Source organism: Pithys albifrons, chromosome 9, assembly GCF_047495875.1.
Source record: "Pithys albifrons albifrons isolate INPA30051 chromosome 9, PitAlb_v1, whole genome shotgun sequence".
NCBI classification, from domain to species: domain Eukaryota; kingdom Metazoa; phylum Chordata; class Aves; order Passeriformes; family Thamnophilidae; genus Pithys; species Pithys albifrons.
Window position 1 is genome coordinate 37,484,287 of NC_092466.1, and position 26,728 is coordinate 37,511,014.

The window sequence follows — 26,728 nt, forward strand, 5'->3', positions numbered from 1 at the left end:
CTGGTGTGATCATTACAGGCAAAACTCAGACCAGAGCAAGGATTTGAATTGTTGGAGCAAGTCCAGAGGAGGCCCCACGATGGGCAGAGGCTGGAGCAGCTCTGCTGGGAGGGAAGGCTGGGAGAAGGAAAAGCCTGGAGCAGGAATGTCTCCAGGGAGACCTCAGAGCCCCTGCCAGTGCCTAAAGGGACTCCAGAAGAGCTGGAGAGGGACTGGGGACAAGGGATGGAGGGACAGGACACAGGGAATGGCTTCCCACTGCCAGAGGGCAGGGACAGATGGGATATTGGGAAGGAATTCCTTCCCTGGGAGGGTGGGCAGGGCCTGACACAGGTTGAGTAGAGAAGCTGTGGTTGCCCTATCCCTGGGAGTGTCCAAGGCCAGGTTGGACAGGGCTTGGAGCACTCTGGGCTGGTGGGAGGTGTCCCTGCCCATGGCAGGGGGTGGAATGAAACAATTTTTTCAGGTCCCTTCCAACCCAAACCACTCCATGATTCTATGATTTTTTCTACTGCAAACACTTCCCCAGAGTCACTCAGGGCTCAGTCTACACACAAAACCTTCCCAGCAGCCCAATCCTCTTTTTGAAGAGGATCATCTCCTCCCTTAACCAGTAGGTTTTACTCCTCACTCTTTCAACACCTTTAATAAACACCAAAGTCCTACCTGCTGCTCACTGAGAGGATGGAGAGACCCAGAAACATTTTTTTTTTCCTGCACTAAAACGATACTCAACCAAAAGTGGCTTCTGGGGAAGAACTTTGGAGCCAACCACGTGGTTTCTGAGGAAGATCATCTTCCTGCATTTCCCCTCTGCTAATGGCTATGCTGCCACTTGAACCTCCCAGGAGAGACTTAATGCCTTCTCCCTTTCCTGGAATTAGCAGTGGGGGTTTCCAATTAGCCTGAAAATGAGTTAGAAAAGGCTCATGTGCCCGAGGAAGGTAATTCTGTGAAATCTGACTGCCTGGCACCTCAGTGCCCAATGCTGCTGATTAACACCAGGCAGGGCAGGAGGGGCTGAGCCCCTCTGGCAGTGAGATGGGGACATTGAGAAGGTCTGCAGTCAGCAGGGCTCAAGGAAAATCAGCTTTTTAGAGGGGTTTAGCTTGTTATGGCACAGGAACACGTGGTTGGTTTGGTTAATTTATGGTGGCTCTGCTGCTGTTGAGTGAGTGTTGAAATCACAGAGTCCCACAAAGGTTTGGGTTGGAAGGACCCCAAAGCCCACCCAGTGCCACCCCTGCCCTGGGCAGGGACACCTCCCACCAGCCCAGGCTGCTCCAAGCCCTGTCCCACCTGGCCTTGGACACTCCCAGGGATGGGGCAGCCACAGCTTCTCTGCCCAACCTGTGCCAGGGCCTGCCCACCCTCACAGCCAACAATTCCTTCCCAATATCCCATCTGTCCCTGCCCTCTGGCAGTGGGAAGTCATTCCCCTTGTCCTGTCCCTCCAGGCCTGTATCCAAAGTGCCTCTCCAGCTTTCCTGGAGCCTCTTCAGGCACTGGGGGCTCACCAGGAAAGGATCCTGAATAAAATGTGGACACACTGAGAGAGCCAACTAAATATGGAAAGGGATTTGAGCCTTCAGGAAAACTGATGAACTATTTTTTCCAGGGAAGAAAGGGAAAGAAGGGAAAGAAGGGAAAGAAAGAAAAGAAAGGAAAGGAGGGAAAGAATGGAAGAAAGGAAAGAAGGGGAAGAAGGGAAAGAAGGGAAAGAACGGGAAGAAGAGAAAGGAGTTTGTTTTGGTGGATCAGCCCCGGGTGGGATGGAGGTGTCAGCAGCAGCTCTGGAGTTAAGGCTGCATTGGGTTTGTCACCTCCAGCAGGATTAAATTTCTTCTATTTCACGCTTGGGTGATTGAATTTCCTCCTCAAATGTGACACAGTTACTGGTCAGGGGGCAGCTGAGCTGGCTGGGCAGTTTTTGGGTGCCACACTCACCAGCTTTTGCAGGGAAAACAATTGATATTTACTTATGTTTGCAATATGGACCTGCACCCTGTGCCCCCTGCCCTCTCCTGCTGCCTGGACACCTGCAGCACTTCCACACCTGGGGGCTCTGCCCATCACAGCCCAGCCTGGGAAGTGGGTTTGGGTATCTGCCAACTCCTTTGCCAGCTCTGCCAAGGCCATGTGACAGTGGGGAGATGGTGCTTCCCTCCTGGAGCCCAAATCCTTCCTTCCCAACCCTTCCTTGAGTGCCAGCAATGCCAGCACCAGCCACAGCCTTGTCCTTCACCTCTCACTGCTCTGCATTTCCATCTTTCCTTTCTCCTATCAGCACCTGAACATTAAAGTGAGGTGTGACCCACCCCCACTGCTCTTCATGTCCATCTTCACCTCTCACTGCTCTACATTTCCATCTTTCCTTTCTCTCATCAACACCTGGACATTACAGTGAGGTGTGACCCACCCCCACTGCTCTTCATGTCCATCTTCACCTCTCACTGCTCTACATTTCCATCTTTCCTTTCTCTCATCAACACCTGGACATTACAGTGAGGTGTGCCCCAACCCCTGGTGGAGCTCATGGGAGTTTGGTGAGGCCCAGCCAAGGCCAACTGGACTAGCAGGGAGCTGGGGAAGCCAAAAATGATCCCACAACTCTTTCCAGCAGTTCCAAAAATCAGCAGCTTTCTAAAGCAGAAGAATCACTGAGTTTTATTTATAATATATTGGACTCTGCTCAAGTGAGTCTCTGTTATTTAAGTCAGCAGATGACGGCAGGACAGAAATAGCTCATCTTCCAGTGGCCTAATCCTCACAAAGCTGTTTGGATAAATCTTCAGGACAGCTCAGAAATGTGCTGGACAATGAATTTACAGAGCCAGGGATGCACAGAAACATTTTAATGCTGCTGCTGCTGCTGCAAAGTTCTCTGAGGCTTCTGCTTAAAGCTCCACAACTGTCCAAGCAAAGTATTCCCAGTGGATTCTGAACAAAGTGTGGAGAGAAATGCCCAGAGATTGTCACCTAAATAAAAAGGACCTGGCTTGAAAAACTTTTAATAAATCCTCCTGAGCAGCCCAGTGCATTACCCAGGGCAGCTTCTGCCAGCAAACAGCAATTCCCCTCCAACAACCAAAGTCAGCATGTGGCACCTCCCTTGTCTTCATTTAGGGACATCACCCTCTGTGTGTCATCTTGGAGGGCTCCTGCATTTGCAATGGGTTTCTGAGCTGATTTTCTAATTCAAGTCTTATTTATTTCAGGCAAATTCCACGGGCAAACTTGGCTACAAACCACCAGTGGCTTCAGGATGAAACTGCAAATTATGTAAGGCTCAGCTCTGTGATAAGCAAAATTCTCCAGCAGAGAAAGAAACAGCTCTTACATATCAGAGGACTAATAATGCCACCTGAAACCTCAGTTTTTCTGAACAGCAAAGTGTTTAAACTCCCACAAAGTGAGCAAGTTGTTCTTTCTCCACAGGACTCACCAAAGAGGAGGAGAAGGACTTGAATTATTTACACAGCTCCAAGAAATGACTGCGACTTCTAATGAGCTTTTCCCCCCTCTTTTTGCACATCCCACGAGATTCCCCCCGTCTGGCACCACTGAGAGCTTGTTCCCACATGGTCCCTGATTCCAAAGACACAGAGGGGGATGGAGTCCTTCAGCACAGCTCCCAAAGCCACAAAATACTCTGTGGCAGAAGAAGGACTGATCTGATCACATTCCATGTCCTGGTGAAATTTTTCAGCCAAAGTTTTCCAAACTCTCATCTCAACATCAAGTCAGACCTACACTAAATCATTCCCTATAATTGGTAATTTCCATTTTTGGAACACTTAACTCTGCCAATTTGCCTTTTGTCAGAGGTTGAAAACCTTCTTGGCATTTCTTGTTCGTATTTCTAGAGGAAAACAAGGCAAAGAAACACAAAGCCCAGGGTGGTTTGTTACCCCCCATGGGCTGGTTGGGGTCAGACCCACCAGGTCCTGGTGTCCTGCAGGCACAGCACCTGCACACAGAGCTTTCCCAACCTCCACAACAGGAGTTTGCAGAATATCATAGAATCACAGAATCATAGAATGGATTGGGTTGGAAAAGACCTCCGAGATCATCCAGTCCAACCCTTGATCCAACTCCAGTCCCTTTACCAGATCATGGCACTCAGTGCCACGGCCAAGCTCAGCTGAAAAACCTCCAGGGATGGGGAATCCACCCCCTCTCTGGGCAGCCCATTCCAATCCCTGAGCACTCTCTCTGCAAAGAATTTCTTTCTGCTCTCCAACTTCAATTTCCCCTGGCAGAGCTTGAGCCCATCGTGCCCCCTTGTCCTATTGCTGAGTGCCTGGGAGAAGAGACCAACCCCCACCTGGCCAGAACTTCCCTTCAGGCAGTTCCAGACAGTGCTGAGGTCTCTCTCTCATTTCTGGAGCTGAAACACGTTCAGCCTTTGCATATTCATGGAGATGGCAGAACTGGCACCCACAGAGCACCCCAGAGCCACAGGCACAGCAGCACGTGGGACCAGACCACTGCCAACCCCCCTCAGGACAATGGTGCCCTCAGACCCCCAGGAAAGGGCAGCTTTCATTCATATTAAAGTTCCTCTTTGTCCACATCAGGAGTGTTTCTGAAGTGAATCCCCTGATGGGTCCTGCTCACAGCTCGGAGGGGGACAGGAGTGCAGACACTCCTTGAGGTGATGATGCTCAGCTGAAGAGGTGCCCCAGCAGCTGACTGGCCTTCCCCATGGGACAGGCTGGCACCAGGCTGGGGGGCACCTCTCCAGTGCACTGGTTCCATCAGTGCACTGGACTAACTCCAGCAGCTTCTGGGTGGGAAGGGCCAGCAGGAGGGCTTGGTGTGCCCACTGAGGGGGGTGTTTGCTGACCACTCACCTCACCTGGCACCAGCAAGGGCAGGAGAAACCACCAACCTGTTTCCTGCTGGATTTATGGAAGCTGCTGCAGTGGCTCCCTCTGGAAGCAAAGCACACTTGGATGGGTGTCCTGAGCATTTAGGGATCTCCTTCCTGCCCTAAATACCAGCAGGGCTGGGCCTGGCACTGCTCCTCTGGACTCCCCCTTCCTCAGGCTCTTTGCCTCTCTCCTTCACCCTTCCTCTGGGGGAAAGGATGGAATCCAATATTCATTAGTCAATGAAGTTATCAACTCATATGAATACATGCAAGCAGCAGAGTATTATAATTAATAACACAGTCTGTATAATTCTAGACTTCAAATTAGAGGCTATAATTAAAATTAAAGTCTCACAGATGACATGCCACCGATTGCTGGTTTAAGAGAACGAACACAAAGGGCGGACATTGAGGAGAAGCGCCAAGTCCAGGCTTGCAAAGACCAGAGAAGTGGCCCCAAACTAACCAGCAGTTGGGTGGTAAGTTGTCGTTTGTAGAGAAGGAGGTCAGTTCTGGGGCTGGGGGAAGCCCATGTTGTGAAGACAATCCCTGTGACCATGAGGATGACACAGCGTTGGCTCACTTGTCTCCCAGACAGAGATGTCTCTCCGAGGGAAGGCCAAAAACCTTGAAGATCAATCTCCAGTGAGGTCAGTTTGGCAGGGACTGCTGGGCACCTTCCCCCTGGAGCAGCCACAGCCTGGAGCTGGGCATTCCATGGGAGTCAAGGGCCAGGGACCCAGGACACAACCCCAAAGTGTCCATGCAGCACAGAGACCCCACCCATGAGACAGAGCCAGGCCCCCAAACAGCCCTCCCAGCCATGGTCTCCCTGGGGCTCCTCCCCCAGGGGTGCAGGAAGCCCCTTTGCTCAGCTCAGCTATTTTTGAAGGTATTTGTTTGCCTGCAGAGTTTGCTCTCCCTTCAAACCCTGGCCAAGGGTGGGAAGAGGGAGCTCAGCTGTCCCCAGGTCCAAGGAGCACCCTCACTGTTCCTCAGGACTCACTGGGGGGACACCAGGTCACCAAGAGAGGAGCTCAATGAATAGTTCAGCTCTTCTACACATGGAGGACTGATGGATACAGTGAAAGATCTTCTGAGCCTGGACCTTCTGCCTAACATCTCCTCAGCCATGCCCTGCACTGGCACTACCAGGGGCACATTCCAGGGTGCAAAGAGCAAAAACCCACCAGTGTCACCAATTTGGTAGGTATTTACAAACCTGGAATGGTTTGGATTGGAAGGGACCTGACATTCAGTTCCAACCCCCTTGCCATGGGCAGGGACACCTTTCATTAGACCCATCCAACCTGGCCTTCATCATCCTCATCCACTCCATCCACGGGGGATACAGGGAATTTCTACCCATCCCAAGGCCTTTTGCCACCTGGCACAGGAGCTCTGAACAGGAGTCAAGACCTCTAAAGGTGCACAAAGAGGGACAAAACCGTGATTGGTGCAGAACTTCACCCAAGCCGAGTCCTTCCCTATCAGCACCTTCCCCTTTGAAAAGATAAACCCTTGAAGGACAATTAACTGGAGCTAATTAACAGCTGCTTGAAAAAGGAAGCCAGGTTAAAATTTCTGCCCAGGAGACTTTTCTTCCTGAGGAGTTTCACCTTGGGAGCCAAGTCCTGAATGCCACAACCTCCTGGAACGGCTCAGGACGCCTCTCATGTCACTCTCCAAGGAACTGGGCCATTTCCCCTCTTCCATCCACCCTTTTTTGCAGGCCTGGTTTGCTTTCAAGGAGTCCAGCAAAGGTGAACATGGCATTTGATTGGTGAATGCCAGGTTTTCCAAGAGCATTCCTTGCTTGGATGTTTCTCCAGGTGGACACCAGTCCCTTCAGCTTTGGCCGAGGCAAAATGTCACCATGAGAAGGGCAATAATGTCACTGTCACCTACTTGGAGTGACAGGACTCAAGCAAAGGCTTTTAAGGTAGAGAAGCTGCATCAAAGTTAATGAGTTCCAGCTTTTAGGGAACAACTCCTCCACCACCAGGAATTCTTGGCCTTGGATGAAATATTGGCAGCAGAAGAAAAGGCAGAAGGAAGACAAAAGCTCCAAAATGGTTCCCAAAATGAAGAGTTTGTGTCCCCCCAGCACCCAGGGGACCCCCAAACTCACGGAACAAACCCCACACCACCCCCAGCGTTCCTGGGACAATTAATAACTTTGTGATAATTAACGACACAGCTGAAAACTGGAGCTGTGGAACCAGAGTGTGACATGGGGAAGGGCAAGTCCTCCTCCTGCACATTCCTCTGGGTGCCAACAGGTGGTGGTGCCACCTTGGAGGAACTGCTGAGCTCGTGCCATCCTGTGACACAACCCAAAACTCCCCAGGTTCACTCCCAAGGTTTTCATTCCCCCTTTTGCTGATGGAAATCAATAAAACCCAAAGAGTTTTAACTCAATAAAACCCAAACTCACAAACCAACAATATAAAGAAATTCCAGCACTTGGCTGGAATACTTGGGACCACCTCTGGGAAGCTGCTCAAGCTGATTTTCCAACACTTTGGGGAAATGCTTTGCTGGCCTTAAAGGCTTAAATTTCAGCTCCACATAAAAAAAATATATATAATAATAAATATTTATCAGTGATATCTAAGTCTGCTGCTATAACACATTTGACTTTGCATTCTGTGTCCCAAACCCCTGTTTTCTGGGATGGTAAAGGAATTTTAGGGGACTAAACCTCTTGAACAGAACTCCTTTTTAAGAACAAATCTCACATGTTGGATCTGGGGCAGGAAATATAATTCCAAACTACAATGCAACCCTGAGGTGCCTTCTATGACCTTCAAATAAATTCAATATAATTAAAAACACCTTTCAACCATCAATGAAAGATGATGAAAAAGAAATCTGTGGGTATTTTGCAGCATTAGCAGGTTTTGGTCAAGAAACTGAGTCTCCTGAGGTGGATATTTAATTTGGGTGGTTTTAATCCATTAGGGCTTCTCCCTTTCTCTGTGCCTTTGGGACAGACCATTTCAACCCTCTCTGGTTTAAGGAGGACTTGCTGTGGATGACCTAAAACCAGCCTTCAATTTGGCAGCTGTAGGTCACTTATGGAGAGTCACCCCCAGGACCTCACTGGGAGAAAACACCTCTCCCCTTCCATATTAAAAAATCCCACCCAAAATCAAACAACTGCACGAGAGGAAAAGCAAAGACATTTTGAAGAGAGCAAATTTCATTTTCTTGTGCACAGTTTTGGCCTTTGAGCCACGTTGGTTCACACTGAGCATCTCTCTGACCAGACCATGTTCCTCTTTCTACCTCTGATGGTTGGGAGGGACTCGAGGTCAGACCTCACCAAGCAGATTAAAATCCAATTGCAGACCAAGGATGGATGAAAAGCAGGTGGCTTTTTTTTTAATATATTAAACCCACACTACACTCCAGCTCCCACTTCCCATCCTTGGTCTCCCAACACCTTCTGACTTGGTGAGAATACCTGGGAAAGGTCAGAGCTCTCAGAAGAAACGAATCATCTCCAACGATTTCCTCGACTGCGATTCCAAGAGCTGGAGCTTCTCACCTGATGGTGTTTCAAGGGAATCTTTGGAAGATCCAACATTTTTGAGGACTCATTGCTTGTGATTAGTAAGGGCCTTGGGACCACCTGGCTTTGGGCACTGCCCCAAGGAGACCCACCTCCATATTCCTGGAGGACAGGAGGAGGAAAACTCTGACCCAGCACCTAATTATCTCCTTTTTAGGCAGTTTTAGACTATTGTGTGGAGAAAAAAAGAGGGTTTTTGTTAATTCCAGGGATGGGCCATCAATAAAAATGACTTTAAGATTTTCTGCTGACCACAAGGAGCAGACACTTACTTGGCTTTTGCTTCTGCATCTTCATAGGCTTTGTTGGAAACGTCATCCAGGCCACCGATGAGGTGCTTGAAGGAGCTGCAAAAACAAAGGGGCACCTTCAGAGAAAGAACCAGAGAATCCTGAAGGTTGCAAAAGACCTCTGAGATCATCAAGGCCAACCATTAACCCAGCACTGCCAGGCCCACCACTCAGCCATGTCTGAAGAGACCACGTGGGAGCCAGGAAAGCCGACACAGATCTTTGGTAGCAACCAGGGTTGTATCTCAATGTCTACAACCAACCAAACCAGGACCAGGGCTGGAAGACACGGCCCCAGAAATGCTGCAGAAGGGCTGGAGAGGCAATAACCAGCGCCAAGAAGACCCAAACTCCTTTCCAAAGCCCACTGAAATTACTGCTGGAGTTCTTCCAACCTCCAGCAGAAGTTTGAGAGTAAATGTGTCAATGTGGCTGGTGGTGGCAACTCAGCCATGAGGGCACGTCCCTGTCCTTCAACCAGAGACTCCAGAAATGCTTCCCAAGCCAAGGAGAATATCTTTGGTTCTGTGTCTCAGCTTTCCCATCTTTAGAGAAACAGCCCCCACAAACACACAGAAGAGGGTTCAAAGTGAAAGAGGGGATTGGATATTGGGAAGAAATTCCTCCCTGGGAGGGTGGGCAGGCCCTGGCACAGGTTGGGCAGAGAAGCTGTGCCTGCCCCATCCCTGGGAGTGTCCAAGGCCAGGTTGGACAGGGCTTGGAGTGACCTGGGCTGGTGGGAGGTGCCCTGCCCATGGCAGGGGATGGTCTTTAAGGTCTCTACCAACCCAAAACATTCTGGGACTCCGATTCCAAAAAACCCAACTTTTCATTATGTCTTTGGTGGTGACATCAAAATAAACCCCCAGAAATTCAGTATTTTTACTAATTCTAACAACTGAAACCAATGCACACCCAGAACTAAAGATGCTCCAGGTGAAAACTTTGCTCCCTACTATAGTTTTCCAAGATTCCCATCATGTCATAGAATCATAGAATCGATTGGGTTGGAAAAGACCTCCAAGATCATCGAGTCCAACCCTTGGTCCAACTCTAGTTCATTTACCAGATCATGGCACTCGGCGCCACGTCCAATCTGCATTTAAAGATCTCTAGGGATGGTGAATCCACCCCCTCTCTGGGCAGCCCATTCCAATCCCTGAGCACTCTCTCTGCAAAGAATTTCTTTCTGATATCCAACCCAAACCTTCCCTGGCAGAGCTTGAGCCCATCGTGCCCCCTTGTCCTATTGCTGAGTGCCTGGGAGAAGAGACCAACCCCCACCTGGCCAGAACTTCCCTTCAGGCAGTTCCAGACAGTGCTGAGGTCACCTCTGAGCCTCCTCTTCTCCAGGCTGAACACCCCCAGCTCCCTCAGCCTCTCCCCACAGCACTTGTGCTCCAGTCCCTTCTCCAGCCTCGTTGCTCTTCTCTGGACTCGCTCCAGCACCTCAATATCCTTTCTGAACTGAGGGGCCCAGAACTGAACACAGTACTCAAGGTGTATGTTTTCTTTTCTCCCAAGAAGAAAGCAGCCCTTGCCAAAGGAGGGAAGAGCCTGGAGAGGATGGAGTGCTGCAAACCTCTTGGCCAAGCTGTGCCTTCAGGTCAAACCAAACCCTGCCTTCTTTGTGCTCCTGCCACGCCTCAGGCTCCCACCACAGAGCTGAAGAACAGCAGTGCCTGTGAAGCTGGAAACAAATTCATTGGGAAGTTGAAAAAAAATGGAAAAAAAATTCCCACTGAGGGCCACTTTTCTGAATTTAGGAATAAGGAAGGGGTGTTTAATATGGAAATATTCACCATGAGGGGTTGATGATGCTGTTTGAGCAGGTCAGGAGAACACAGGGCAGGCTGAGTCAGGGCAATGTGACACCCTGGGGGACACAAGGCCACCATGTCCCCGAGATGGAACTGTCCCCACCACTCCTGCCCAAGGGGATGAAATGAAACCTGCTGACAGGTGGGGCTGCAGTGGGGGCTTCAGTGTCCTCCTGCAGCAGGAGATGCCTGACCCTGCAGAGGGACCTCCAGAAGAACCAAAGAGGGTTTAATTATCCTGCATTTATAAACAGCAGCTGGGAAAAGCCACATTTGACCCCCCTGATGGTTGGGAGAGGGATTTATGGAGCTGCTGCAAGTGATTCTCCCTCCCTGGGGGTATTCCAGGACCATCTGGACACAACCCTGGGCCATGTGATGTGGGATGGACCTCTGGGAGGTGGGACCAGATGTCCAGCCTGACCCAGGCTGGGATTTCCTCCTCTGTGAGCTCCAGTCATCACTGCCCAGGGAATCTCCTCCACTTGGCTTCTTCATTGGTTGTATTTTAATGATGGAATCAAGGAAATCCTTCCCATGGCACTGGGAAAGCAGTGGGAATTCACCCAGGAGGAAGAGAAGGCAAAGCTCCCTTTGCTCCTGCATGGCAGTTTTGTTGGGGGGTTTAATTACATTAATATTAATATTTTTAATATAAAGACCAGAGTATCTTTTCAGCCCTGAATTCCTTTCCCAGCAGTGAAAATATGAACAACTGAGCTCCTCCAACACCTCCAGGTTCCTCCACCTCGTGCCAGAGGACAACCCAAACCCTTGCAAGGCACCAGTGAAAGCAGAGCGTGATGTGGATGTTAATGCAATTAATTAACAGGCAATTAATTAACCCCACAATCCTCCTGGAACACCATAAGACACGATCCAGGGCTTAAAACACTTTGGCAAACTTGGCAGGGGTTAAATATCCCATTTTTTGGCCATGCAAAGAAACCTTTTTCCTGTGAAACATTCTCTGGGCAAGGAAGGAAAAGTCACAGAGAGGAGTAAGAAAATCCTGTCTAAGACCCTTCAGTATTTATTAAAAAGTTTAAACAAGACTTAGGGCTGGGCCAGACACTGAACTTCCCTCTTTTATTGCTGTTGAGGTCTCAGCTCAGTCACAGAATTCAATCAAAAACTGCTCAGTTTTTTGGGGGTTTTTTTTTGTGCCTTCTCTCTTCATTTTTTCCCATTCTCTCCTCATAACCAATTTTCTCCATGGATAAACTTGACTCCAGCTGGGAGAAACAGCAAAGCAGCAAAGCCTAAAATCTCCCATGAAGGAGCTTGGCTCAGCCTGTGCAGGGGCAGCCAAGCTAAGATAATAGTTATTTTATTTTATTTTATTTTTCTCCAATCTCCACTGCCAAGAGGGTCGAGGCAGGAACCTTTCCTGACACCTCAAAGCTACTCCTGGTGAAAAGGCTTTTAAACACAGGCAAAACCATAAAGTGCAAAGCAGAAAAATCTGAAAATGGTTGAAATATTTAAAATGTTGCCTTAAAAAACAAAAAAACATAAGAGTTACCATCTTGATATGTGCAATGAGGGAGACAAGGAGCTGGAAAAACAACATTTAGCATTAAATATCTGCAAATATCAGGGAGCTGTGCAGAATTCTGTCAGCAGTGCCTTGAGTTTTAGTGGCAGTTTTGTCCTCCCAGCACCCACCACCTGGTAAACCTCAGAGCCTCAGGAACACATTGTGAGCAACATAAATAAATGATAAGGAGGGAGGGGGGAAAATTATAAATAAAAGATGAACCTGAATCAACCTCAAGGATGAATATTCTTCCAGTTCAGGAGGACTCAAAAAGGTTCGAAACACTTTTTTCAAGTTTCAAGGAGTAGGGGTGGGAAAAATAAAGAAAAAAAAGGAGGATAAAGTTGCACCAAGTTCTCTCTCAGAGCGTCAGAGATGATCCAAATGTTAGGAATGAGTTTGGAAGCTTTTCCTTCTGTTTCCTCTCCTGCAGGAGTGGCTCTGGATGTCTTCATTCTGATTTACAGAACAGAAGCTCAGGGTGTGTCCCCACAGTTTTCATCAGAAAGCCTTTCCCAGACCAACTCCTGAAGGAGTAACCCATCAAATCCAGCATGACACCTACTCAAGCCTCCCCCATCAGCCACACGACTAATAACCCCTCCAGGGAGCCTGAAAATTCACCAGCACCAGCCATGACAAGGAGCCTGAAAATTCACCTGAAAATTCACCAGCACCAGCCGTGACAAGGCCAAGCTTGAAATAATTTGGAGGCAACATCCTGGTGCATCTCTGTGCTAGTCCAGCAGGTGGGCCCAGTTTATCCCTGTGTGGGGGTGCCCAAAGCTGGGCATTCCAAACCCTCTGGGCCATTGCCCAGCAACTGTTCCCAATGGCCCATTGGCAGCAGCTGCCCAGGGCACAGCTGAGCCCTCAGGCTGGGAGCTGGCTGGGAAAGAAGCCTGGCAGAGGAGCTGGGAGAACTGCCCTGCAGGGACTCCTTGGCACCTCCACACCCACCTGAGGGCTCAGCTCTGCCCATGGGCCAGCAACGATTCCAAAATCCCCCCTGACTGCCAGAGTCAGATCCCCCAGTGTGGAACTCCCTGTCCTGGGGGAGGCACTGGGGGCTCCCACCCAAACCTGAGCACAGATAATCTTGGGGTTTGGGGACTTCTGGGACCACTCATTGGATCCAGAGGAGGAGCAGACCCTGGACAGGAGGAGTCCCCCACTCTCCACCAGACTGTGCCATCATCTGCACCAACAGGTTTGTCCCTTCCTTTTCCTTTGGACTCAGGGGAACCACGTGAGGCTCAGCACAGGGGCCACCAAACCCCCCCTGTGTTTGTGCCCCAGGGGGTGGGTTACACCGCTGGGGTTGGGGGTTAAACCCCATTTCTCTTTGTGCCATTGCATTTATTGTAATATTGTTATTAAATTGTAACTCTGACTTACAATCTCTTTTGTGTTGAGTTCATTTCTCCTGCTGGTTTCCCTTTAAACCAGCACAATCTCCCAGGCCTGGACTCTTCCCAGTGGATGGATTAGTGCAGGAGAACAAAAGGAGATGCTTCATGAACAACTTCTTCAGTTTAGCTTACGTAGGGCCAAGGGTATTTTTAACAGAACACTTGTACAATTCCCCAATTCTTCTCCACATTGAAATTCACTCCTACACTTATTCTCACATCAAACAACAGCCCAAGAGAAGAGCTGGAAGGTCATCACTGGCCAGGACACAGGACAACCTTCCATGAGCTATAAATAGTGTTATGAAGAGCATCAATTTGCTGCCACCATAAATATGAGCCTTATAAATAGTGTTGTTCTGCTGCTAATTACAGAGAGTTACTGGAACCTCTGGTGTGGATTAACTCAAACTTCATCAGCTGGAATTTCTCTTGTGCTTCCTCACTATTTCAAGGGCATTGTATACTGAGAAAGGCACAGGAGGCAAGCAAAGGAACTGTAAAGTGATCAGGAATGAGTGAGTCTGCAATTATTAGTTAATTTTTTTTAAAGTTTACAGTGCAAACCAAAAGTGTCTGTTGCAAAAGTGAGAAGAAAAAAAGGCATAAGTGACTTGTTGCTTTGTATTTCTCTGAATTCATGCCTGCCAAATTGTCAAATTATCAAAAAATATTAATAAATCATTAAAATATTTTCTTGCTAAGTTATCTATTTAATGATTTCTCTTCTTCTCTCTGCCCCACAAAACAAGAAGGAAATGAAGGGGTTTTCTGTACCAGATTCCCTTGCTTGGGTAGGACACAAACTCCAGGTGTTCCTCACCTGTGCTCCATGGACAGCCCATATTTTTGTTTAATTCATAATAAACTAACATATCAGAAGAATCAGGATTTCTGCAGGATTATTCTCAATCTCCACCTTTACAAAGCACTCCATTTTGTGCAGGGCTGGGAGTTGGGCTCCATGATCCTGGTGGGAACCTTCCAACTCAGCATGTTCTGGGATTACTACAAATGCAGGACTGTGAGACAACTTGTGTCAAAGCAGGACTGAGGGTCTGAAGATCATCCCTGCAAGGTGCTTGAGCGTGGAATCATCTCAGCAGAAGACAAGAAGGGCTTCAGAGGTCACTTCTAACCGAGTATGTGACCTTTGACAGCATCAACACATCCTGCACCAACACTCTGTACCCAAGAACACAGAATCTCCTGAGCTGGAAGGACCATCCAGTCCAACCCCTGGCCCTGCACAGACACCCCAATAATCTCACCCTGTCCCTGTCACACTTCTGGAGCTCTGGAAGCCTTGGGGCTGTGCCCACTGCCCTGGGGAGCCTGGTCAGTGCCCACCACCCTCCGGGGGAAGAGCCTTTTCCTGAGATCCAATCTGACCCTGTCCTGGCACAGCTCCAGCCCTTCCCTGGGTGCTGTCCCTGCCCTGGCACAGCTCCAGCCATTCCCTGGGTGCTGTCCCTGTCCTGGCACAGCTCCAGCCCTTCCCTGGGTGCTGTCCCTGCCCTGGCACAGCTCCAGCCCTTCCCTGGGTGCTGTCCCTGTCCTGGCACAGCTCCAGCCCTTCCCTGGGTGCTGTCCCTGCCCTGGCACAGCTCCAGCCCTTCCCTGGGTGCTGTCCCTGCTCTGGCACAGCTCCAGCCCTTCCCTGGGTGCTGTCCCTGCCCTGGCACAGCTCCAGCCCTTCCCTGGGTGCTGTCCCTGCCCTGGCACAGCTCCACCCATTCCCTGGGTGCTGTCCCTGCCCTGGCACAGCTTCAGCCATTCCCTGGGTGCTGTCCCTGCCCTGGTACAGCTCCAGCACTTCCCTGGGTGCTGTCCCTGCCCTGGCACAGCCCCAGCCCTTCCCTGGGTGCTGTCCCTGCCCTGGCACAGCTCCAGCCCTTCCCTGGGTGCTGTCCCTGCTCACACAGGGCAGAGATGGAGCTGCCCCTCGGGAGGAGCTGCAGACCCCTCTGAGCTCTGCCCTCAGTCTCCTCCAGGCCGAACATGCCAAGTGCCCTCAGACACTCCTTGTCCAAACCTTTCCCCACCCTTGTGTCCCTCCTTCGGACGCTCCAACAGCTTCAGATCTTTCTGATGTTGCTGTGCCCAAAGCTGCTCCCAGGATTCAAGGTGAGGCCCCCCCTGGCACAGAGCAGAGTCGGACAATGCCCTGCCTTGCCCACCTGGGCACTTCCCTCAGCACTGCCCTACACCCCTGGCAAAGCTCCCAGCACAGGGGTGGGTCCCATACATTTCAAAACTCCACTGGATTTCTTTCCCTTTCCACCACTGGCAAGTTTTTCCTGCTTTCCCAGAGCTTTGGGCTCCCTCCTGGAGTCTCTCTGGGTTCCTGCACGGGGAGTCAGTGAAGAGCCAACCCCTGTTCATTCCACTTGCCCCTCTCTTGGTTTCACACATCAGTGCCACATTCCCTTGGGAAGATTCCCTTGGAGGATCTGTCCACACCTTCTGTTGGTCTGTGCCAGAGCCTCCCTGCCCTCACAGCTGGAAAACCACCCCAGGAGTCCTGCTGGATTTTCACATTATGCTCATTTTATAAAATCCCTCTCCCAGCAATGCAGGGGGCAGTCGGATTTGCAGCACTGGAACACCCAGGGGTGTTTTTTCGACATTACACCCCCCACTCCTCTCAAGCTCCTGAGACAAGGCATTATTTTCCTCTTCTCATCTCCTCTGTGCCCTCTGAGCTGCAGAGCTCAGAGCAGGGCTGTGTCCTCCACCCAAGGACTCCCCATCCCACATGGGCTGGAGTGACACCACCCTGCTCTGACACTGGCCAGCAGCTCGAGGGTTCCACTGCACCAGGTCATTCCCAAAGCATTTTCATCTCCCAAGTTATTTTATTTTGATCTTCTGCTTCTTCATTGTTGCTGTTTTGTCCTTGCTGAGTCTCATCCCATTGGCTCCTTCCCTGAGACACGCTGGGACTGCAACTCTCAAAATTAAACAATCCCTCTGGAGAAACCCAGTGAAGGCTCTTGTGGAGCTCTGCAAAAGGTGCAAACTGGAGAGGGGGCCCAGGCCAGGAGAGCAGAGGGAGGTACTTACTCTCTGTCTATGACCAGGCACGTGACGGCCTCGGCCGCGATGACATTGGCCGTCCTGACGTCCTCCCTGCAAGAGAAAACAGCCTTGGTGAGCTGAGCTGTTCCCACCACAACCCTTTGGCTTCCAGGTGTCCCTCAAGCCCTTCAAAACCAAATTTATGGCTGTCACAGCTTTGTTTTCATCATCCACACAGGCTTCAAGAGGGGAGAACCTACAAATTACACCTGAAAGGAGGCCTAAACAGGTTCCCCTTGCCCACGAGCCACTTCCATGAGCTGAGCTGTTTCCATCACAGTCCTTTGACTTCCAGACCCAAATAAAATTCTGGTTGTCACAGCTTTGTTTTTATCATCCACACGTCCACAAGGAGGGAGAAGCTACAACTCTGCTCCTCTGAGCAGGTACAACTCAGAGCAGGGACAGGGTGGGGCAGGTTTAGGACTGTCAGAGCACACAGGAGGCTGGGGCTGTGCCTCCCAAAAGGGACCAAAGGATGGACCTCTGGAAAGGTCTTGGCTTTCCATCAGCTCCTCAGAATTTAAAAATATTGCATCTTGATTTTTGTCTGTGTCTTCATTACCAAATGCTTTGGGTTCTGCCTTTCTTTGCCCCACTGACAATTCAGCCAAGCTATAAAATGGGAATTTAATTGACTTTAATCAGGCTGGCTCTGTGTTCCATCAGGATTCAGGAGGTGCTGCTGCATCTTCTGTGTGATGGAAAGAAAGGCACAGAATTCCATTCATTCCAATTCCCTCCAACCTTTCCAGGTGGGAAGGGTAAGTGGATCATCAGAGGCCAAAGAGACCCTCCCCTTCCTCACACCCCCAATTCCTTCAGGCTGGAAACCCACTCACTGTACAGTCCCAGGGAAGCAGGAAAGGAGGGAGATGCACATACACTGCTCCAGGGAGGTAAGTGGATCATCAGAGGCCAAAGAGACCCTCCCCTCCCTCACACCTCCAATTCCTTCAGGCTGGAAACCCACTCACTGTACAGTCCCAGGGAAGCAGGAAAGGAGGGAGATGCACATACACTGCTCCAGGGAGGTAAGTGGATCATCAGAGGCCAAAGAGACCCTCCCCTCCCTCACACCCCCAATTCCTTCAGGCTGGAAACCCACTGTACAGTCCCAGGGAAGCAGGAAAGGAGGGAGATGCACATACACTCCTCCAGGGATGTGCCCTCTCTCTCCCTTTAAGGGCATCACTAATTAACTTTAATTGCTTTTGAGCTACCTGTATGTTAATGCCTTTAAAACAGAGCAAGCAGAAGCACATATGGAAGAAACATGAATATTCAAATGCTGACTTTGAGTCTATTTGCACCGAAATTAAGTGTGTATTAGTGCTAATTGAGCCCCCTGATAAATGACATTATGGTAATTCATAGCACGCAGAAAGAAGGAGATAATTACCTCTATTAACTTCTAAAACCTTGGTAAATGTAGAGAGGATAAGCAGTGATAATATTTAATATCCCATAAAGTTGCAGGAGCCAATTTTTGATGGGATATTGATCCATTAAAAAGCACACAAACCTCCTGGGTGTTCCCTAATTCCAGTTAACAATTAACACACTTATCCCACTGTCTCAGAGGCCTTTCTGGCACAACAGGACAGTTTATAATTCTGGATTGGAGACACAATGATGACTCCTACATTATATTTAGGTGATTACAGGTGATGAAAACACACTAAAATTGGTGGGTTCAACTCAGAAACTTCAAATAAAACTGAAAGTCAGAGATTCAAACACAAAAGGGACTGAGGTGGGTTTGCTGTTTGGTACTTCCCAACCCTGTCCCCTTCAGCCACACAACCTGTCAGCTCTGAAAGGGAATTTATTTCCGGGATTAAACACATCTGGAGATCACTGGGAGTGCAAAAGTCCATGGACATTAAAGGCAAAAAAAAATACTTTAAGTGCAAGGCACTAAATACAAGTAAATACCACAAGTGAAAGGCATTAAGTGCAAAAGGAATTGCTAGAAGTGCATGGCATTAAATGAAAAAGTAATTACTAGAAGTGCATGGCATTAATTGCAAATAATTACTAGTTAGGTGCATGGCATTAAATGCAACAACTAATTAGTACAAATGCAGAGCAAAACTAACTAGTGCACTGCAATAAATGTAGTAGTAATTACTACCACTAATTACTACCAGTGCACAGTATGAAATGGAAACGTTGTCATTGCATGTACAATGCAAGAAATAATTCCTGCAACTGCGGGGCATTGAGGGCAGAAGTGACTACAACAAGGGCGTGGCATTAAATGCAACAAGGAATTGCTACAAGTTCACACCATTAAAGGCAAGAGTAATGAACACCAGCATGACATTAAATTAATTACTGGTAAGCACACAGCATTCAATGCAACGAGTGGTTACTCCAAGGGCACAGCACGGAATGCAGAAGTTACTACTCACACTGCTTATTACTCGTGCACAGTATTAGATACAAAAGTCATTAGTGGCACTTAATGCAACAGGTAATTACTGTAAAGGCACAGCATTAATTGCAACAAGTAGTTACTACAAGTGCATAACATTAAATGCAATGAGTAATTGCTACAATGCATGGCATTAAAGGCAAAAATAATTACTAGTGAGTGCATGGCATTAAATGCAAAAGTAATTACTACAAATGCGTGGCATTGAATGCAATGAGTAATTACTACGTGAGCCTGGTGTTAAATGTAAAGACAATTGCTGGTAAGCACATGGCAGGAAATGCAACAAGGAATTACTACAGGTGCACAGAACGAAGTGCAAAAGTAATTACAAGTGCCCACTCCCCCCATGGCACTGCCCGCTCCCCCCATGGCACTGCCCGCTCCCCCCATGGCACTGCCCACTCCCCCCATGGCACTGCCCGCTCCCCCCATGGCACTGCCCACTCCCCCCATGGCACTGCCTGCTCCCCTCATGGCACCGCCTGTTCCCCCCATGGCACCGCCTGTTCTCCCCATGGCACTGCCCGTTCCCCCCATGGCACCGCCTGTTCTCCCCATGGCACTGCCTGCTCCCCTCCTGGCACTGCCTGCTCCCCTCCTGGCACTGCCCACTCCCCCCATGGCACTGCCCGCTCCCCCCATGACACTGCCCGTTCCCCCCATGGCACTGCCCGCTCCCCCCATGGCACTGCTCACTCCCCCCATGGCACTGCCCACTCCCCCCAGCACCTGACTATGTTCTGCTCTCTTGGCATCTCACAGCTCCTCCAGCCTCCCCGTTGGGCACCGGGAGGAAGGTCACGGTTGCTGAGCAAGGGTTTCATGGGGACATGTACAGGGACACCCAGGAGCAGCGGCTGGTGGAGATGGGCACGAGTGGGCTCCTGCCAAAAGCTGCCTCAGGAGCCCTCGCTGCAGTTCCTCAACCCCACATGGAGGTGGCAGTGCCAGGAGAGCCACATTCCTAAAGCTTTCCCAAAGCGTGTCTGGGCCCTCAGCTCAAGAAAGGACACTCAGGGGCTGGAGCAGGTCCAGAGAAGAGCAACGAGGTTGGTGAAGACATTTGAGCACAAGTCCTATGAGGAGAGGCTGAGGGAGCTGGGGGTGTTTAGCCTGGAGAAGAGGAGGCTCAGGGGGGACTTCATCACTCTCCACAACTCCCTGACAGGAGGTTGTACCCAGGTGGGGGTTGGTCTCTTCTCCCAGGCAACCAACAGGAGGACAAGAGGACATGGGCTTGAGCTCTGCCAGGGCAGGTTTGAGTTGAATATCAGAAAGAAATTCTTTGCAGAGAGAGTGCTCAGGGATTGGAATGGGCTGCCCAGAGAGGGGGTGGATTCTCCATCCCTGGAGGTGTTTAAGATGAGACTGGATGTGGCACTGAGTGCCATGGGCTGGTGAGCACAGTGGGGTTGGATCAAGGGTTAGACTTGATGGTCTCAGAGGTCTCTCCAACCCAGTTCATTCTGTGATTCTATTCTATGATTCCATGACACCACTGACACCACAAGTCCATCCCTTGGGGTGGCCTGTGCAGGGTGAGGGTGGGACTCCCCCATCCCGGTGGGTCCCTCCCAGCTCAGCCTGTTCTGGGATTATTCCAGAGGTGAACTGTGTGTGCCTCTTTGTCTCCTTGGGGTTTGCAGTTCAGTTCACCACAATTCCAACAACGTGGCTTCTGAGGAGCCATCAACAACCTGCTTGAAGAGCCCAGGTCATCCCTCAGGTTCTGTTCCCTGGTTTAACTTCAGGCTGTCATCATTTGACTTAAATTCAGAAATATTTGAGACGATTCCCATTGTTTGGGATTTTTTACACCTTCCTAAACCACCAAAATTTCCAAAGTCCTGCTCCAACACCAGCTCCCAGAGCTCCTAATCCCTTAGTAACACTGATATAACTCTTCAAATCCAGGGAAACAATATTTGAAGGGTTTCTTTTCAGAATATCCCAATATATTTACTTGAAACTTGCTGGTTTGGTGGCATCCAGTCCCCCCACATGGAGCTTCCTGGCCCTCTCCAGCCTCAGCTCCTGACTGGCACTTTGCCAGTCAAAATGGGCTCTCAGGGACATCTTTAGGTCTCCAGGCAGGCAAATCCCTCTCCTTAAAGGACAGAAGATCATCAGATTTAGGTGCCACCCCCCAGGACAACCAAGAAGGGTAATTTTTATCTCCCACCTGAAAGTCATGGTGTTATCAGAAAACAATTAAATAAAAATGGAGTTAGAGATGCTGGGTTTGAGCTGTTACTGCTGAAGTCAAGTTAAAACCTGATTTTGCCCTTTTCCCCCCTCCCTTCACTTATTTCTCACGTGTCTTGCCCTGAATACTTTAAATCAACCTTATTAAAAACACTGTAACAAGGTCAAGTGCACAGTGCTGGAAAAAGTGCTAAAATGCATTAAAGAACTTCAATATCAGCAAATCAGGAACCTCTGGAGAGTCTTCCTGGGGCACATTTTAAAAACCCACCAGGGAAGACCTAATTTCTTCTTTCTTTGCTTTGAAAACCTTCATTAACACCTTTGAAAATGAGCTAAACACTCTTTCCTCCAGTCCCATGGGATGTGAGATTCCCACCAAGATTCCAACCTCTCCCAGGTTCTGCAGAGCAACCACCGAGGACCAGACCCTGCCCCATCTCTTGGTGGCCTATAAAAATGAGTGGTTGGAATTAATAAATACACCCTTCATAAACTTTAAGGCCAAACTAATCAAATGTGCCATTTGAAAAAGCTTCACTTGAAAAGCTGTTTAATAAAACCTCTGAAAATTCCCCCCAGCCTTTAAAAATCTCTGAAGGGAATGAAACACAACAGGAATTTCCCTTCCAAGGTATCCCAACTGGAAGACATGGATCAAAAACTCTTTTGTCACTTAGGCTCTATTTGGCTTTCAAAGAAACATTTCAGCTCCTTCAGACAAAAAATGTCTTAAAAATACATGTATTTAAAGAAAATCACAACCATCCAGAGGTGGGAAGGGAGAAAGTTTAGGCAGGATTAGAATTTGGCCATAAATCCTGTGTGAAAGAAAATGTTCCTTATCCAAACCAAAGCTCTGGGGTTTGCTGATGGTTTGTTGTCACATTAAGTTGCTTTAAACCCACAGGCACAGAATGAGGTGAAAAAACCCTTTCTCTGTTGTTCCAAAGCACCAGAGAGATTTCCTGGGGGTTCCTCCCTGCGGTCCTTACTGAGCTCAAATGCCACCAAAGCTCAGGAGAATTTCCAGAAAGATATTCCCGGGTCTCCCTTTCACACAAAACTCTCCAAAGCGACTGTGACAAGCAGAGCTTGGGAAGGTCTCACTGAGTTGTGGCCTCTGTCACGTCCCAGAACCACCAGGAGCTTTTTGAGGCTTTTCTTTCATTATCCCCCACCCTTCCTCTCCCCTGCTGTGCTCAGAGCAGAGCCAGGCCCAGCAACCCCCTCGAGATGGGAGGTTTGAATTACAGAGCTGCATTTTGAGCACAGCACTCGGAGGGGGGTGTGAAAGTCACCTGGAAATCAAGAATTGCATTTTTTAATAAATGTCCCTGTCTTAATGTTCACAACATGGATCTCTCAGCCTTGGCAGAAAGCAGCACTAGGGGCTCTCGGGGTGTTTCAGGGAAGGATTCCAGTGTTCAAGTGTCCAAGGCCAGGCTGGACGGGGCTTGGAGCAGCTTTGGATAGTGGGAGGTGTCCCAGTCCATGACAGGACGGGCTTTAAAGTCCCTTCCAACTCAAATTCTGTGATTTTCTGATCTCACCTATACATAAAATGAAGTTTTCATAAAGAAAAGAATATTTATTTATTTCCTGATAAACAGCCCTTCCCAGATTCACAACCAACAGCCAACACCACAATTCCCTTTGGCTCTTCTCTGTCCTCTTTGCTGGTGGATGAACCAGGAACCAAAGCCCAAGGTTTCCAAAACCCAGGACCACCAGGGAAGGTGGCAGGTGGCTTTGGGACCTTTGCCTGAACCCCTGGGAGAAGCAGCACCCTCACCTGGGCTGTTCACCTGGGTGCTGCTACTTGGAAGTGCAAAACACCCCAGGAAGATCCATGTCACAAACACCATCATAGCAAAAAAAAAAAAAAAAACAACAAAAAAACCCCCAACAACAAAACCAACCAAACAAAACAACACTCTACAAATTTTAAGCAGCTTTTCTGAAGGCTTCAGGCAAACAGGGTGATGGTGGCAGTGCTGGGCTGGGAACTCCTGCAAGTCATAGAATTCTGGAATGGTTTGAGTTGGAAGGGACCTTTGAGATCATCCAGTTCCACCAGTCCATGTTGCTCCAAGCCCTGTCCAGCCTGGTCTGGAACACTCCCAGGGATGGGGCAGCCACAGCTTCATGTTATTCATCTTGTTCTTTCTGCTCTTCTTCTTGTTCTTCTTCTTGTTCCTCTTCTTCTTGTTCTTCTTGTTCTTCTTGTTCTTCTTGTTCTTCTTGTTCTTGTTCTTCTTGTTCTTGTTCTTGTTTTTGTTCTTGTTCTTGTTCTTGTTCTTGTTCTTGTTCTTGTTCTTCTTCTTCTTCTTCTTCTTCTTCTTCTTCTTCTTCTGCTTCTTCATCATCTTTTTTCTTCACCTTCGTCTCTGCCCAACCTGTGCCAGGCCCTGCCCACCCTCCCAGCCACCAATTCCTTCCCAATATCCCACCCAGCCCTGCCCTCTGGCAGTGGGAAGCCATTCTCCTTGTCCTGTCCCTCCATCCCTTGTCCCCAGTCCCTCTCCAGCTCTCCTGGAGCCCCTTCAGGCCCTGCCAGGGGCTCCAAGGTCTCTGCAGAGCCCTCTCTTCTCCAGCAGGTCCCTGCCTTCTCTCCCAGGCTCTGCTCTGCCTTTTTCCTTGGCAGAGAAATTCCACTTGGTGCCATCCCTTGGGGAACCATCTGCTTGGGGAAGGAAGTCCAGTAAGACACCCCAGCTGTGAGAGCTGCGGAGATGCTGGGCAGATATTCCATGTCCAGCTGGAATCCTCACTCTTGATGACTTTTAAGGGTGAAAAAGGAAGAAAAAAGATCCTTTCCTTGCAAGTACTGCAAGGAACCTGGCATGGTTTAAAGCAGTGGAAGTGCCTCTTCTCCTCATGAACTGTGGGCACCAGGGCAAGCACCACAGAACTGGAACAGCCTCTGAGCCTGAGTCCAACCCAGCAGTGCCCAAACGTCCCTCTAAACTCTGTCCCAGGTGCCCCTTCCATGCTCCTTTGGGACCCTGCAGGGAATCCCTGGGGTGGCACAGCAGGGCCAGCACCCAGAGCTGCTGCTGCACCTCCAGGAGAGGTGTCCCACTGCTGAGGTGGCAACCACCCTTGGGAAAAGCATTCCCAGAGGTCCCACTTGCCTCTGCAATCACTCAGGATTGAATCCAGTGTTTTCTGGCAGAGAACAGCAGACACCAAGGCCTGGAGGAATCAAAACTGAGGTTTTTGCAGCTAAACTGGGGCTCGAGTTGAGTCTGGATGAAGTGGCAGAGTAAAGCAGACCCTGAGTGATGTTCAAACCCACCTGCCTGCCAGACCTATTAATGATTCAAGCCACTTCCCTCTGTAATTTATCCTGAATTATTGTAATGAACTTGTGTCCCTTTAGTTTATAATTAATGATATTCCCCAAGTGGAGCAACCCAGAGGTGGGACACGAGCAGTGTTGCCATTCAAGTGAAACAAAAGCCCCACCACACACAGCCCTCTGCTATTTTAATCAGCCAGGAGGTGACAGGAGCATCTTTAAGATCCATTAAATGCTAATTATCACATCCAAGGACAACCCAATTCCATCTTGAGCAAATCAGAAAAGTTCTTGAAACTCAAGCCCTGCACAAACCTTGACCAGAGGATTCAAAGCCAGGCAAAGGCAAAGGACCAAGAGATTTGCTCAGGTCAAGAGGAAACCCCTTACTGGCATTATTTTTCCTCCAAATAAACAGTGTTGATGTTGAACTGAGCAGGTGCCACATTTTAGGAGGTCCTGACCAGCAGAAACTGGACTGCATTACCCATATAATACATTAGAATAGAATATATATATTATTGCTGTATATTTATACATGTATATTATTGCTGCTTTTCTAAGCCTTTGGGATTTTTTTAAACCATCAGGTACAGGCTCTGAGGAAAGTATTTTGAAAAGGAATTAGAAAGTGCCAATTCTGCACAGATGATTTGCAGCAATGGAATTTTGCAGAGCAGCAGCACCAGAATTTGGCAGCCAGAGCCACCTGAAATGGTCTCTGACCCATTTTTCTGCACAAAGGACTCGGCAGTTGCACCTTAATATTATTTATTAAGTCACTAGAGATAAACCCCAACAGTGAATAGGAAAAAACCACCCTCAAGCTCCCTCAAGTAATTTCTTCACTTCAGGATATATTGGGATTTTAACCTTGTTAAAGAGTTTGGAGGAACTAATTCCTATTATTAGTAAACTGATTAATTTCCCAAACATATAAATGAGCAGAATTTCATGACTAAAGTGTGAGATCAAAGTCTGGCAAAGCTCTTCTGGGCAATGTGGGCAGAATGGAACAGGTCAGGAATTTCAGGGTTTTATTTAGTTTTCCCTTGTTCAGGGTGTTTAAACCAAGGAAGAAGAGTTGAATACTTTATTTAACTCAAATCACAGGAGTGTGTTCTTTATCTGATACTTTAGAGTTTATTCAAACCACTGAGAGACCAACTGCTCACCAAGACAGGACCTGCTGAGGCAGAGAACACACCAACCTCTTCCCCCTCTCCTCTGCCCCATCCCTGGGAGTGTCCCAGGCCAGGCTGGACACGGCTTGGAGCAGCCTGGGCTGGTGGGAGGTGTCCCTGCCCATGGCAGGGGATGCTCTTGAAGGTCCCTTTCAAGCCAAAGCACTTCATGACTCCATCAAACAAAGTCCCTTTGCCCAGGGTTGAGTCCCCTCTCCCAGCCCTGGGCCCGGCCACAACATGAGCCTGGATGGAAAAAGGTGCCCCCAGGACTGTGAGGGGACCCAGAGTTGTGCTGAGGAGCACAGGGGCAGTGCCAGTGCCTCAGTGCCAACCCAGAGCTCCTGCTGCTGCAAATCCTGCCCTCCCACTCCCACCACCCTTCAGCTGGAATGGGACAAGGATCTTCTGCAGCCATAAAAGGCAAATAAAAAGAAAAAAAATAAGGCTCCAGGGTAAACTACAATACTTTATTACAGGCCTTGCATGAAAAAGAGTTGCAAACCAAGTTGGGAGGGAGTGTCAACCTGCTGGAAGGCAGGAGGGCTCTGCAGAGGGATCTGGAGAGACTTGAGAGATGGGCTGATTGCAATGGGATGAAGTTCAACAAGGCCAAGTGCAGGTCCTGCCCTTTGGCCACCCCAACCCCCTGCAGCGCTCCAGGCTGGGCACAGAGTGGCTGGAGAGCAGCCAGGCAGAGGGACCTGGGGGGACTGACGGACAGGAAGCTCAACAGGAGCCACCAGTGTGCCCAGGTGGCCAAGAAGGCCAAGGGGATCCTGGCCTGGATCCAAACTAGCGTGGCCAGCAGGCCCAGGGCAGTGACCCTTCCCCTGGACTCTGCCTTGGGGAGGCCACACCTTGAGTGTTGTGTTCAGTTCTGGGCCCCTCAGTTGAGGCAAGAGATTGAGGGGCTGGAGCGGGGCCAGAGAAGAGCAACGAGGCTGGAGAAGGGACTGGATGTGGCACTGAGTGTCCTCTGAAACACCTCCAGGG

General features: G+C 49.3%; 1 protein-coding gene across 4 annotated transcripts in view; it reads right to left on the bottom strand.

Annotated features, from left to right (window-relative positions):
• The window catches only part of PRKG1 (protein kinase cGMP-dependent 1), a 341,078-nt gene that overhangs the window by 46,236 nt on the left and 268,114 nt on the right, over positions 1-26,728 (bottom strand). For all 4 annotated transcript variants that reach the window (XM_071563624.1, XM_071563623.1, XM_071563622.1 and 1 more), the window contains 2 exons: positions 16,582-16,647; positions 8,726-8,800 (listed from right to left, as the gene is read on the bottom strand). In XM_071563624.1, coding sequence (XP_071419725.1) covers positions 8,726-8,800; positions 16,582-16,647 — 141 coding nt within the window. The remainder of the gene's footprint in view (positions 1-8,725; positions 8,801-16,581; positions 16,648-26,728) is intronic.